The 12,746-nt window shown below is 32.6% G+C and overlaps 1 protein-coding gene across 1 annotated transcript; it reads left to right on the top strand.

Annotated features, from left to right (window-relative positions):
* Positions 1-878: 878 nt before the first annotated feature.
* On the top strand, positions 879-3,279 carry LOC141627144 (protein ENHANCED DISEASE RESISTANCE 2-like). Its single transcript, XM_074440589.1, has 2 exons — positions 879-1,303; positions 2,608-3,279. Exons 1-2 carry the CDS (start codon positions 922-924, stop codon positions 3,147-3,149), a joined length of 924 nt encoding a protein of 307 aa, XP_074296690.1. The 5' UTR covers positions 879-921; the 3' UTR covers positions 3,150-3,279.
* Positions 3,280-12,746: the final 9,467 nt, after the last annotated feature.

A 12,746-nucleotide genomic window follows, 5' to 3' on the forward strand; every position in this document is an offset into this window, starting at 1 on the left:
TAATAAAACCGTGTTTATTTTCGTATTTTTTTCTCTAGAAAACTTAATTCATACTAATCGTAAAAAATTTTTATCACTATTATCAAAATAAATTTATGATGTAAGGATTTTATAATAAAATATATGTGATGTTAAGTAGGTTAAGGGAGGTCTTGATAAAATAGCAAAATCAAGAACAAGGTCTTGCAAGTAGGTTAAGTAATATATATTAATATTTTAATGTTGGAACTAGGTCTAAGTAGGGCTGCAAGACCAGCTGATAAACATGGTCTAAACACTCGGTGCACAATACTCGTGACAGCTAACCCGATTCGGAGAGAAAATCTTGCCTCATTCTTAGTTTACACTTCCTAGAGAGAGAAAATATTATAGTACTTATTTGAGTCCATTTTTGAAATAATGTCCAAAAATAAAATATTTGTCGTTTTGGGTCGGTTTTGAAAATATTTGTCAAAATGGTGTCCACGTAGGCTCGGGATTTCTAGACCTGAAACACGCCACTACCAATGGCGTGTTTTGTGAAGAAAACACGCCATTAACAATGGCGTGTCTTTACAACAATTTTTTTCTTCAACTAACCTAACTTTAAAAAAAAAAAAAAAAAAAAAAAAAAAAAAAAAAAAAAAAAATTATACTAAGACACGCCATAGGGAGTGGCGTGTTTCATTTCAAACCCGCCATTCCGATGGCGTGTTTGCTTTTTAGTCCATTTTTTAATGAAGTTTCTTTCCCTACTCATTATAAACACGCCATTGGTAGTGGCGTGTTTTAGATCCAGAAATCCCGAACCTACGTGGACACCATTTTGACAAATATTTTTAAAACCGACCCAAAACGACAAATATTTTATTTTTTAGCATTATTTCAAAAATGGACTCTACTTATTTAACAACTATAATCAATAATTAATTAATAATAATAATGTGCACGCCCATGCCCAGTAAAACCCCCGCCACCACAATCGCCGACGATGCGACGGCTTCAAACACAGGAGACTGGAGAGAAGAGACTATCAACGGCGGATCACTACGCCAGGTGGAACTTAACGGATCCAACGGTTGGGCGTCGCCACCGGGTGACCGCTTCACCCTCCGATCTAAACATTATATGAATAAGAAGACTAAGTGTCCTGCCGGTGACTACTTGCTCAAGCCCACTGCCGTTGACTGGCTTAGGTCGCCGACTAAGCTCGAGCACGTGCTCTCACGTCCTGATAATCGCGTTATGCACGTGCTCAAGGGTTACCACGCACGTGGCCAGTTTCTCAAGAGTTTTGTCTTTGCCATTAATCTTCAAGTACCAGGTTTGTGTTTTTCTTTTTCACTCTTTTACTTGTTTTTTATCTTTGATTTTTCTGCTGTTTACTTTGACCATGTTGACTTGTTCATTTTATTTTGTTACTCCCTCTTTCCCAATCATTTTTTTGCATTTGATGAGAATTATGAAATGCAGTGTTGTTTTGTTTGATTGTACAAGACGGAGAACCCTAGATTATGGTAATTATGGTTGAGTGTCACTGTCACTGTCACGTCATATCAAGCTGCAGTATTTAGGTGGATCGGAAGCAAGATGGAATGATTTTTTTTTTTTTTTTTTTGATCGAGCACATGAATACATTGATTGTTTCGGAAATGGTTCAAGTTAGGTAACCCAGAATACGAGCTTGATTTGTGGGAAATGGGGAATTGTAATGACGGGAAATGTTTACCTTCATTTCGTTGCCTCCATTCATTTTTCTAATAAAACGAGTGTAATTCTTTCACTCCTTACTCTCTATCCAACAAAGGGTTATAAAATTGTTCTCTTGATGAATTTGGCAATTCAAGCTTGATTCATTCCATGAAAGTGAATTTTTATTTCAGTTGACGTCATACTGTAGTTTTAAATGCACCCCTAGGCAGAGGGCACAAAGTGATGCTGAGGTATGGAGCACAGTTTGGGATTTTGGGGCAGAATTTCTATATATTTACGACGGAATAGTTTTTTTATTTGATCATTCTTTCTCAATCTAATATATCGTTCTCTGCCATTTGTTTTCTAAAGTGTTATTGCGTCTTAGAAATTAAAAGCCAATTATATTATTCACGCAGAGGACTATCTGTTACACTAAAGTGTACCTGTGTCACTGTGTGAGGTGTTTGCCTTAGATGCGCTGTGCCGTTGTTACTATGTGAAAAATAGCACCTATATAGATATAGTAAGGGACTAAAGGATATACTCCCTCCGTCCCGGTCAATTGTTGTCCTTTCGTTTTGGCACAAAGACCAAGGAATAAGGAAAAGACCAATAACTAAATGACAAGTGGAACAAATTGAATGAGAATGATCAAATTGTTCATCAAGTTCATTCTTAAAATAGAAAGGACAACAAATGACTGAGACACCCAAATATAGAAAAGGACAACAAATGACCGGGACAGAGGGAGTATGTGATTTTGAATTGCTCTTTTTAATCGTCTTCCGATTACTAACTAAGTTGGTGATCATGAGTAATAATGCCAAAGTTGTGCATAATTCTGTAAATGTCCTCTTGTTTCACTACTTTTTCCTACAATAGGCACTAGCCTTAAAAATGTGAAATGATGTTTTTTTTTTATGTTGGGTGTAGGGAGGGAGTATCATAGCGCGGTATTCTACTTCTCCACAGATGAGCCAATTCAACCAGGTTCATTGTTAGACCGTTTCATAAATGGGGATGATGCATTCAGAAATAGCCGGCTGAAGATGGTAAATCTGATAGTGAAGGGGCCATGGCTTGTAAAAAAGGCTGTAGGTAACTATAGTGCTTGTTTATTAGGGAAGGCGCTTACGTGCCGGTATCATAGGGGGCCTAATTACTTGGAAATTGATGTGGACTTATCAAGCTCGAAGATAGCTGGTGCAATGGTTCATTTGGCACTTGGGTATGTGACCTCGGTGTCGATTGACATGGGATTTCTTGTGGAGGCTCAAAGTGAGGAGGAACTGCCGGAGAAGTTGATTGGGACAGTCCGGATTTGTCAAATGGAAATGAATTCAGCTGCCTTTGTTGACTCTACTAGTACAGCATCTTCTAATTTAGTTGGGGTTAATGTAGGAAAGTCGGGACTTGCTAAGGTGAATCATGTTGATGGTGAGAGTGAGACCAGTGAAAATAATCATGTTTCATGAGATTCAGATGCAGCAGGGGGTATCAAGATGTTGGTAGTGGAGAGAAGTCGGTAATTAGTTTATACCAGATTTTGTGCCCGTGCATTGCACGGGTTATAATATTGGTTCACTTCTCAATATTAACTAAAAAGGTAAGATATTGTAGATGACATGAACACAATTACACAAATGTGAAATTATTGTTGGAGTCAAATTTAATTTATCAACCTCTTTATTTTAAAAAAATATTTAAATTTAAATTTAAATTTTATAATTTTTAATTTAAATAATTATCTAATCAAAACTAATTTAATCCAGATATTTAATAATTGCATTAGCAATAATTATCCTCTTTATATATTGATAGAGTTCACATTGTACCTAAAATACATATTAAATCCAATTTTATTTAGCCTTGAATTTCATGCGTTTTTTTATCTTTTTGTATCTAACGGGCCCGGATGTTTGTGATGATTATAAATCAGTTCATGTTTGGAGTAAATTTTATCTAATACTAGTTTTATGCCCGTGCAAATTGCACGGGGTTGTCGTTTAGGCTTGAGAAGTAGGGTTGTTAATAGGAGATGCTCTTTCATGATAGTATTAATTTTGGAAATCTAGAATTACAGAAAAAAATCTCAAAATTATAAGAGTTAACAAAAGTAGACAAATTGCAAAGAAATAAGTACAACAAAAAGTTGTTATGTGGTACAATCATAAGTTAATTGAACTACAACTTTTCAAAAACTTTTTTATACACTACGTTGTTTGTTCTATTGGACACGCGTTTATCATTATCGCAAATCAGAACCTTCAATCCCTTTTTGCTTGTCACTCTTGAAATAGCGACATAGAGCTGACCGTGCGTAAACACCGACCTTGGAAGATAAAGCCCAACATGTGCTAGTGACTGTCCTTGGCTCTTATTTATTGTCATTGCAAAACACACCGCAACAGAGAATTGTCTTCTGTCAAACTGTACCGAGAACTTATTGGAATCAGATGTAGTAAGTGTAATACGGGCAATATGCACTTTATCGCTCTTATGACTACTCGATAAAACTGTTGCTCTAATCACACGTGATCCCAAATCTGTCACTATCAGTCGAGTGCCATTGCACAATCCGCTTTTATAATGAAAAAAAAAGGATGAAAGTTAAGACAAAATTATTGATGAAATTAGAGAGATAATAACTACAAAACGTATAATATGATATGTTTAAGGTGAATAAGAAAACATCAAAACTTTGGAGATCAGACCCGTCTTTTGTACCCATTCTTTTTGTTTTCCGTGATCTTTTTACTGTTAATGTGACATAATCACAAAATCTCATTATAGACGGCAAGTATCCGTCTATAACTAAAGACGGGTCAAGTAACATACCACATTACGTATAAGACAAACAACTTGCGTGATGGGCCCAAAAAATGTCACTACTTTAAAGGTATTTGACTCGTCTATATCAAGACTTTGTGTTACATAATAAATGTACCCATATGTAGACCTGGCAAACAAATCAGATCATGTCGTGTTCGTGTACGTGTCAACTTTAAACGGGTCACCACTACCCCAACCCTAACCCAACCCAATTACATAAACGGCTCATTTGTCTCAACCCTAACCCAACCCATTTAATTTTTCTATAACCCAACCCGACTTGTTTAACCCATTTATCTTTTAGCAGGTCATGGTTAACCCATTTATCTTTTAGCAGGTCATGTTTAACCCATTTATCTTTTAGCGGGTCATTTTTAACCCACTTAACCCGTTTAACCCAATCCTACCTATTAAAATAAATCAAGCTTTATAAGCCTATTATCCCACAATTGAGGAATGAAAATACTTATTTTTAAGTTGTTTGGGTGGATTATTAACACTTTTAAATAAGCGGGTTATTTGTGTCGGGTTCGTGTCAAAAGAGCTCAACCCTAACCCCACCCATTTAAGTTTCGTGTCGTGTCCGTGTTAACCCAATTACTTAAATGGTTACAACAGCTTGACCCTAACCCACAAATTTTGTGTTGGGTTCGTGTCGTGTTTTCGGGTCGTGTCAATAATTGCCACCTCTACTCATATGTACCCATTTTATCTTTAATCATAAATTGTACCTATTTTACTTTCAATAAATTGTACCTATTTTATTATCTATAGTACTTTTTTCTTAAAATTATAAAATAATTTCTCAATAAACTTATTAAAAAACCGTCTCTAGAAGACTTACTCGAAAGAAAATTACCATTGGTAACACACTAATAACACAACAAAGACTTTAAAACCCGTCAAATTGGCCCATACTTAACATAACAAATTAAAACCCTAACCCTATTATTAATTTAGAACACCATCCCTCTCTTCTCACCACTCTGCTCACAATTCAACTGTGCATCAGCATCCTCTTCCTGCCATCACCTCATCACTCATCACTCATAATCCCCTCATCACTTTCATCCTCTTCCCTTTCTCGTTTTTCCGATTAAACCAAGACCCAATTGATGGTGCGAGTCTCTTTGTTTTTTTAATTGTTTTCTTAAAGTTGTATTTATGATCACTTTATTAATCTTCATTCTTCAACTTTGTGCATTTTTACTTCAATTAAAAGAGTTTAACTTTGTTGATCAGTGATTTGTGGGCTAATTTTCGTTTGAAATTGATTATTTGTTTTATTACACAAAAAAAAAAACCAACTTTTTGGACGATTTCTTTCGTTTTTAACTCGAAACAATTAAACCCTTCTAATTTCCGGGTCATTTTTTTCGAATATTTCATTAAATTTATAAGAAATTACTCGTTTTATTGAGTATTAAGTAGGTTTTCGTGTTCATTGGATGTTAAACTTGTAGATCTATTGAATATAAGATCAATAAAACATCTAAAAAGAATACTCATTTAAATACGGGTTTTATTTACCTTTTTATAATATTAATCGTTTTTATTGATTGTGGTTAATTATTTTTTGTAACAATATAATCTCCTCTTATTCTTTTGGTGTAAAGCCGATTAACAAATGGGCAAATTACTTGTTGGAAATTATTTACTTTTTTTTTTTTTTTTTTTTTTTCAATTTTTAGGTTTAATTGTCCATAAACAGGAACTTTTCTCAATTTTTTGTCTGTTGGGGTAATTTTACGGTCTTACGGAGTAATTTTTAAGAATAATAATTTCTTATTTTAAAAAAATAAAAATCATTATTAAAAATAAAAGTTTATATTCTGTTTTAATTGTTGACATGTCTAGATGAATTTTTTAGATTTTTTATTAGTAATTATAATTATTAATTAAATATCCAGTAATTAATATTATTGCTAATTGTTGTTCTTGGATTTAGACGAATATGATATTCTCTAAAAATTATTCACATAAGGTGTGTTAAGATTATTATTTACGTAGTAGTAGTATATTTCTTTATTTATTTTTTTGTTAAAATGATTAATCTTATGAACTGTTATTTATTATTAAAATTATTAATCGTTGGTTTTATTGGCATACAAATAATCTTTCTTATGTACCGTTAATTCTCAATAACTCCAATTATCAGCATGGTGATTTTTTTTACATAATTATAATTATTACTGTATATAATTACAATTTACAAACACATCTTTTTTTGCAGATCAGGATCTGATTCTTATTTCAAGAGTTTAAATAATTGTTGTTATTATAAAAATTTAAATTGGTAGATTTTATATTTGGATTTGTATTTCCAGTATTTCTGTCATACTTTTGCAATTGAAAGATTGAAGAATTCATAGAAGCATCAAATCAAATTGTATTGTTTGTAATTAATTCCCTCCAAAAACGTGGGCCTGAAACTAAGGGAACAAAAAAATTGTCTTTGAATAGTTGACTTTCAATCACATGATTGACACATCAGCACTGTGGTTGTTCTTTTAATAAATAAGATTAGTATCTAACGGGCCCATATTGTAGGGCCTAGAATATGTTTTTATAAAACAGTTCTCATGTCCAGTTCTGTAGTAGAAATCAAGTGTGATTTCTATGTTATGTTGACAAATTACGCTCTCTCATCCATTATTTAGATTTTGTGTCCGTGCGTTGCACGGTTTCTAAATAATGTTTTATTTTTAACTGAAGTGGTAGAATATGTAAGTTCTTAAATGTGAGAACGGTAAATTTGCTATCTTAACTAACGACTTTGAAAATAAGTGTAGTCGATGTTGTGAATTAATTTAAGTTAGTGTCTCTAATTTCAATTAATCTTTTGTATGATTGTGTTATATACTGCTCCGTATTATACGGTCTTCATTGGCATATTATGAAATCTTTATTGTCATCTTAGATATGTATGATCGTGTTTGTCAGTATGTGCCCTAATTATAATTAGCAAGTCTCAATTGTGACGATGTTTTGTCTTAACTAAACACATGAGTAATACTTGACCCGTCGCAAGTTTGTGACGGATATACCCGTTATAAATGAGAATATGTGAATTATAATATGATAAGAATTCTTATATGTCAAACTTCGCCCGTGTAAAAAAAATGCAATTAGTGTAGAACTTATACAATCATCTGGCACACACCGCCGCTTCCATAGTCTTGTTTCCTCTTCTAAATTGATTCTCAAATAACTAAGAGATGGAATCAATATAGTAAGAAAATACTCTTCAATATTATCTTGTATCTCTCCTCTCCTTTTACCAGTTTTCTTCGTTATTATGTCTTCTCTCCTCTCTTCATGCTACTTCATTATTATCTCATGCTTCCTGTTAATAAGGTAAGAAGGTTAGCATAGAAGGTTAGCAACTAACAATTGAATGAACTAACAAATACCATGTTAATCCTAAAAGAAAAATACGAAATAGAAAACAGAAAGCACATAAGAAAATTTTTTTCCCTTTATTAAAGATGTTGGGTAGATGGAGTTTATATATAAAACTATATTGTAGTATTTGGTTTGATCTCAATTGTTTACGGAGGATTATTTTTTATTACTTTGTTTATGTTTTAGTTATGTTTAACATGGTAATCAAATATATTATCTTTTATTTTATCTTTTAAGATTAAGATTTATTTTTGATATTTATTAATATGGTACTTATCTTTTTAGATTAAGATTAATATTTACAAATTCTGTTTTTTTCTACGACTAATATTATTATTTTAATTAGAGTGTTTCAAAAAACTTGGAGTCTCTAGAATTGTCATTTGTTGTCTTTTTCATTTTTGGGTGTCTCAGTCATTTGTTGTACTTTCTATTTTAAGAATGAATTTGATGAGTAATTTGATCATTCACACTCAATTTGTTCCACTTGTCATTTGGTAATTGACCCCCTTTTTCATTAGTCTTTGTGCCAAAATCAAAGGACAACAATTGACCGGGACGGAGGGAGTACTATGTTATTATAAAAAGCGGATAAACGTTGCTTTATTTAGCACTGTAATTAAATTTTAGGGTTGTTATATATTTGGTGATTTCTTTTTCTTGGTTAAAAAACTCATAGAATACCATGTGCTTAAAAACTAAATTTAAATACTTTTTTAATTGTAAAGCTTGAATTCATAATTTGGAATAATAAGTGTAACCAACTATTTTCATCTCTTTTATTATTTACCTATTTTACTTTCTTTTTATTAAATCACGAGGTTTGTTCGGTGAGATTAAATAGTTTGCTAAATAATTCATCAAATTATACTTCTCATATATTGGTTTAGAGGCTATCTATGTTTCTTATTGTAAATTAATATTTATAAACTTTAATTTAATCAAATGCTTACAGTATAAGAATAAGTCCCTAAAAAATATAAATAAGAATAAGAATTCTTTTCTATAGCAAGCTTGAAATAGTTTGATCGAATTTCTCACTTCCCGACTTACTTTCATTGCTTGTCAGACACGTATAATAATTTCGAGTAATGTAACCTTTCTCATATGTCATCGATTTACTTATATATCCGCAGCGATATGTTCTATACATATCTATGTTTTTTCTGAGATTGAAAATTACGTAGGTTAATTAATTCTTAACTTGTAAATAGCAGTCGTTCCTATTTGTATGCAATTACCGAGTTTTACGCTTTATAAATCAGCTAGTCTTTCGTTTGTAAGTCTGTCATGTGATTTGCTATGTATAACCTGTTTTAAGCTTAAGAGAGATAGTACCGTTTTAAATGAGAATTCGTGGTCTTCGTTCCATATTTGTAGGTAGTTAAAAAGTCATCCTTGTGTGTACTTTGTAGGAATAGAATAGTAACATGGCCTAACTACTTGTATATATAGAGCTTACTGATGATCAAAATAAATCAGGAAAAATTACACTTTTATGGTAACAGGCCAATCAGACACACCCCTTCTTCCTCCACAGACCAACCTCTTCTTCTTTCAGCCTCACTATGATGACCAAAACTCTCTTTCACCCCGCTTCCACTCGTAATCTCCAGTATAAAAACTCTCATTCCAATAAGTACTAAAACGAAAAAGTTGATTCATGATCATGAACCTCCCCTTTAATTTTTACTTACTATGGTCGAGGCATTCGAGGTCATCGATCATCTCCTTGATTCTGACGATACCACACTCAAATCCACCGCGTCCGATAAGTGTGGTGACTCAAAAACCGAGATTGATCTGACATTATGCAAGTTTACATATCATGATTATTATGTAAAATTAGTTTCATAACTCAAATTCATAGTAAGTTAAGCCTAAACAAACACATATGTTATGGTAGACACTAAGATAGCTCTCATACCTTTAACTTACTTAAGAGGGTTGTTTTAGGTGTAGCGAAGGAGTAATGTTGGTTTCTCTCAATCTCCATGTATATCGCACAATCATGTTATCTGCGACATATAAACATAAGTATATAAACAGTAGGAACAATTGAGACTTCCAAATAATAAAGCATACGCAGTATATAGTAAATAAATTTACAAATTAAAAAGTATATCCGTGTACTCTGTCATTGCACTGCACAAAAGGTAAAAAAAAATCATAATAATAAATTAGCAAGTAAAGATCATAAGAAGTACATCAGAGTTTTAAATCTAGAGAGCATATAAAATTGTGTTCACAAGAAAAATAATCTTAAAGGGAAATCATATATATACACACACCAAAAATTAGTATTAGAAGTATTTGGATGTGATACAATGACAATAGAATTTGCTTAGTTCTACACTTATTGTATATTTTGTACACTTCTACGGTTAGCTTATCACACAATGATGTGATAAAAGTTTATCTCTTCAAATATATAATCAATTTCTTATTGCCTAATTATCCCTAAATATATGCATTAAAAAATATTATAGGTAGTTTCGAGAAGTTGGATTCTTTGTAGTAGCTCGAAAAAAACTTCCTTTAATAATATAGATAGATAGATATTAAAATAAAATTTTAGCTTTAGCTACTAATTAAGAGTAGTTGGAGCATGCACAAATACGGTTATTATAAAACTCAATCTTTTTGTAATTTATTATCTCTTATTATTTTATTAGCTCAAAAAAAATTATCTTCAACTAAGTTAATTATTAAAAATAAAAATCGTGTTTTAGAAAAGTTGGAGTCTCTAAAAATGCCTGAAAAAAGCCTCGTTTATATATATACTAGATTTAATGCCCGGGCGATGCCCGGGCCAATTTGTAATATCCTATGACTATGATGTAATAATACTCTAACGCCTTGTTCGTTTACAGACACTTAATTTGCTGAACTGAACATATAAAAACTTTATTTGACTTATAGAAGTTGAATTGAACTTATATGAGCTGACTTGAACCTATAAAAGCTTAACTTATAGAAAATTGGATGACATAAGTTAACCTAAAACTTGGAGTTGAATTTATAGGACGATAATAACGTTAAATTTAATCTTAAAGGTTAGTGGGGGAAATTTGCAAGTCTAAACAAATTCCATATCAATGGTTATTGACATAATTAAACCCAATATAATTAACCCGGTAAACCTGAGCATGATCTGAACCCGAATTGACCCGACTAAGGTACAACTCGACTCGAATATTTATTGTTGCATACTGAATATGATCTAGTGTAACATTATTAAAAATTAATTGCGATGTAGGGCCTATTATTTGGTGATTTTGTAAAAATGAAAGACTCAAACCAAGCATATACTCTCATGTAATTTGCGTAAAAGTAGATACATTTCACTTCTTCTTTCCATGCGACAGTTTGAGATTTCATTACGTTGTGACACAATCTCATTATATAAAAAGATTGTGCGATGCACGGGCCACTTGTTAGAATCTTTTATAATGGTTTTAATTATGTTTTATTGTTTATCTAAACTTGGAGAATGTTTTATCTAACACTCTAATATAGCTCGATTGGTTAAATTGCTTTTATAATGTTCCATTCACAAAATTCAGGGTAGAAGTCTCTCTAAATAAAATTCAAATTAGGATTTAACTTTTGATCAAATTCATGGATTATCACATTTTTATCGTAGGGTGTAACAATGGCGAGGAGGATGACCGAGGTAAGGGTAAGTTGTTTGTTGAACGGGTTGGTGGAGGGGAGACGAATACTCAGAGGGGGTGGATGAGGCCGCCGGAAGGGATGGTCAAAATTAATGTGGATGCGGGAGTGAAAGAGGGTGTGGGGACAGGACTGGGAGCTGTGTGTCGGGACGAACATGGTGAGGTGCTTTGGTGCGTGACGTCGCAATGCAGGGAGGTCAGTGATCCAAGCTCGGCGGAAGCTATGGCTATTTTGCTGGGATTGGAAGAGGCAAGAAGACGGGGCTGTGCTCATATCATGATGGAAAGCGACTGCTTTAATGTCGTGGAGGCTTTGAAGCAACGTAAGAAGGGCCGCAGTGATCTCTATCTTATTCTAGACGATATTTTGCATTTATGTTCTTCTTTTCGATTTGTAGAATGGTCTTTTGTTCGTAGAGCTTTTAATCTTGTAGCGCATGAGCTTGCTCATGTTAGTCCTTGGTGTCTCGGTAGGAGGGCATGGACTGATAACTTTCCTCCGAACGTTGCTCGTTGTGTGTTATTTGATCGATCATTAATATATTAGTACCCCTTTGGGTCATTTCAAAAAAAAAAAAAAAAAAAGAAAAGTTAAGTACATGTCTCTAATAAACTAATACTAAAAAAACTCTATCAACATTGTTATATTCATGTACTCCTAAGTTGGCTTTGCATCTTTTTTAGCCTGTGGTTTATGACATCGATCTTGTATTTACATAAGATAACTAATATAACATTGTATTTACATTGTAACATAGCTACTATTGAAATTCTACTCCAACTCTATTTCTAATATTTGGTAAACTCTATCTAATGAGATTACGTAAAAATTATATAAAAAACCATTACAACAACAACATTACCCCAGTGCCTCAATGGCTCCCGCAAATTGCGGAATAAGGGGGGTCGGATGTACGCAGCCTTACCCTTGTATTAGCAACACAAAAATTATATGAAAAACCATTAACATTAACTTTATAAATTCTTGCAATATTGTGACTTTTAAAACCATTCGACTTTTTTTTTTATCAGAAACGCCTAACATTATTGAATTAATTCAAAACTTTATCTCGAACTAATAAATTCTTTTAACTGTTAAATTCATAAAAGATAATGGACTCTTCCAAATTTGAAAGTTATTCAGAAAAGTTAATCTAC

Source organism: Silene latifolia, chromosome Y (assembly GCF_048544455.1).
Source record: "Silene latifolia isolate original U9 population chromosome Y, ASM4854445v1, whole genome shotgun sequence".
Classification (NCBI taxonomy): domain Eukaryota; kingdom Viridiplantae; phylum Streptophyta; class Magnoliopsida; order Caryophyllales; family Caryophyllaceae; genus Silene; species Silene latifolia.

Excerpts from the sequence above, each read along its gene's own strand:
- LOC141627144 (XM_074440589.1), top strand. The coding sequence starts at position 922 with ATGTGCACGCCCATGCCCAGTAAAACCCCCGCCACCACAATCGCCGAC. Across the intron at positions 1,304-2,607 it reads CATTAATCTTCAAGTACCAG|GGAGGGAGTATCATAGCGCG; the intron begins GTTTGTGTTTTT and ends TGTTGGGTGTAG.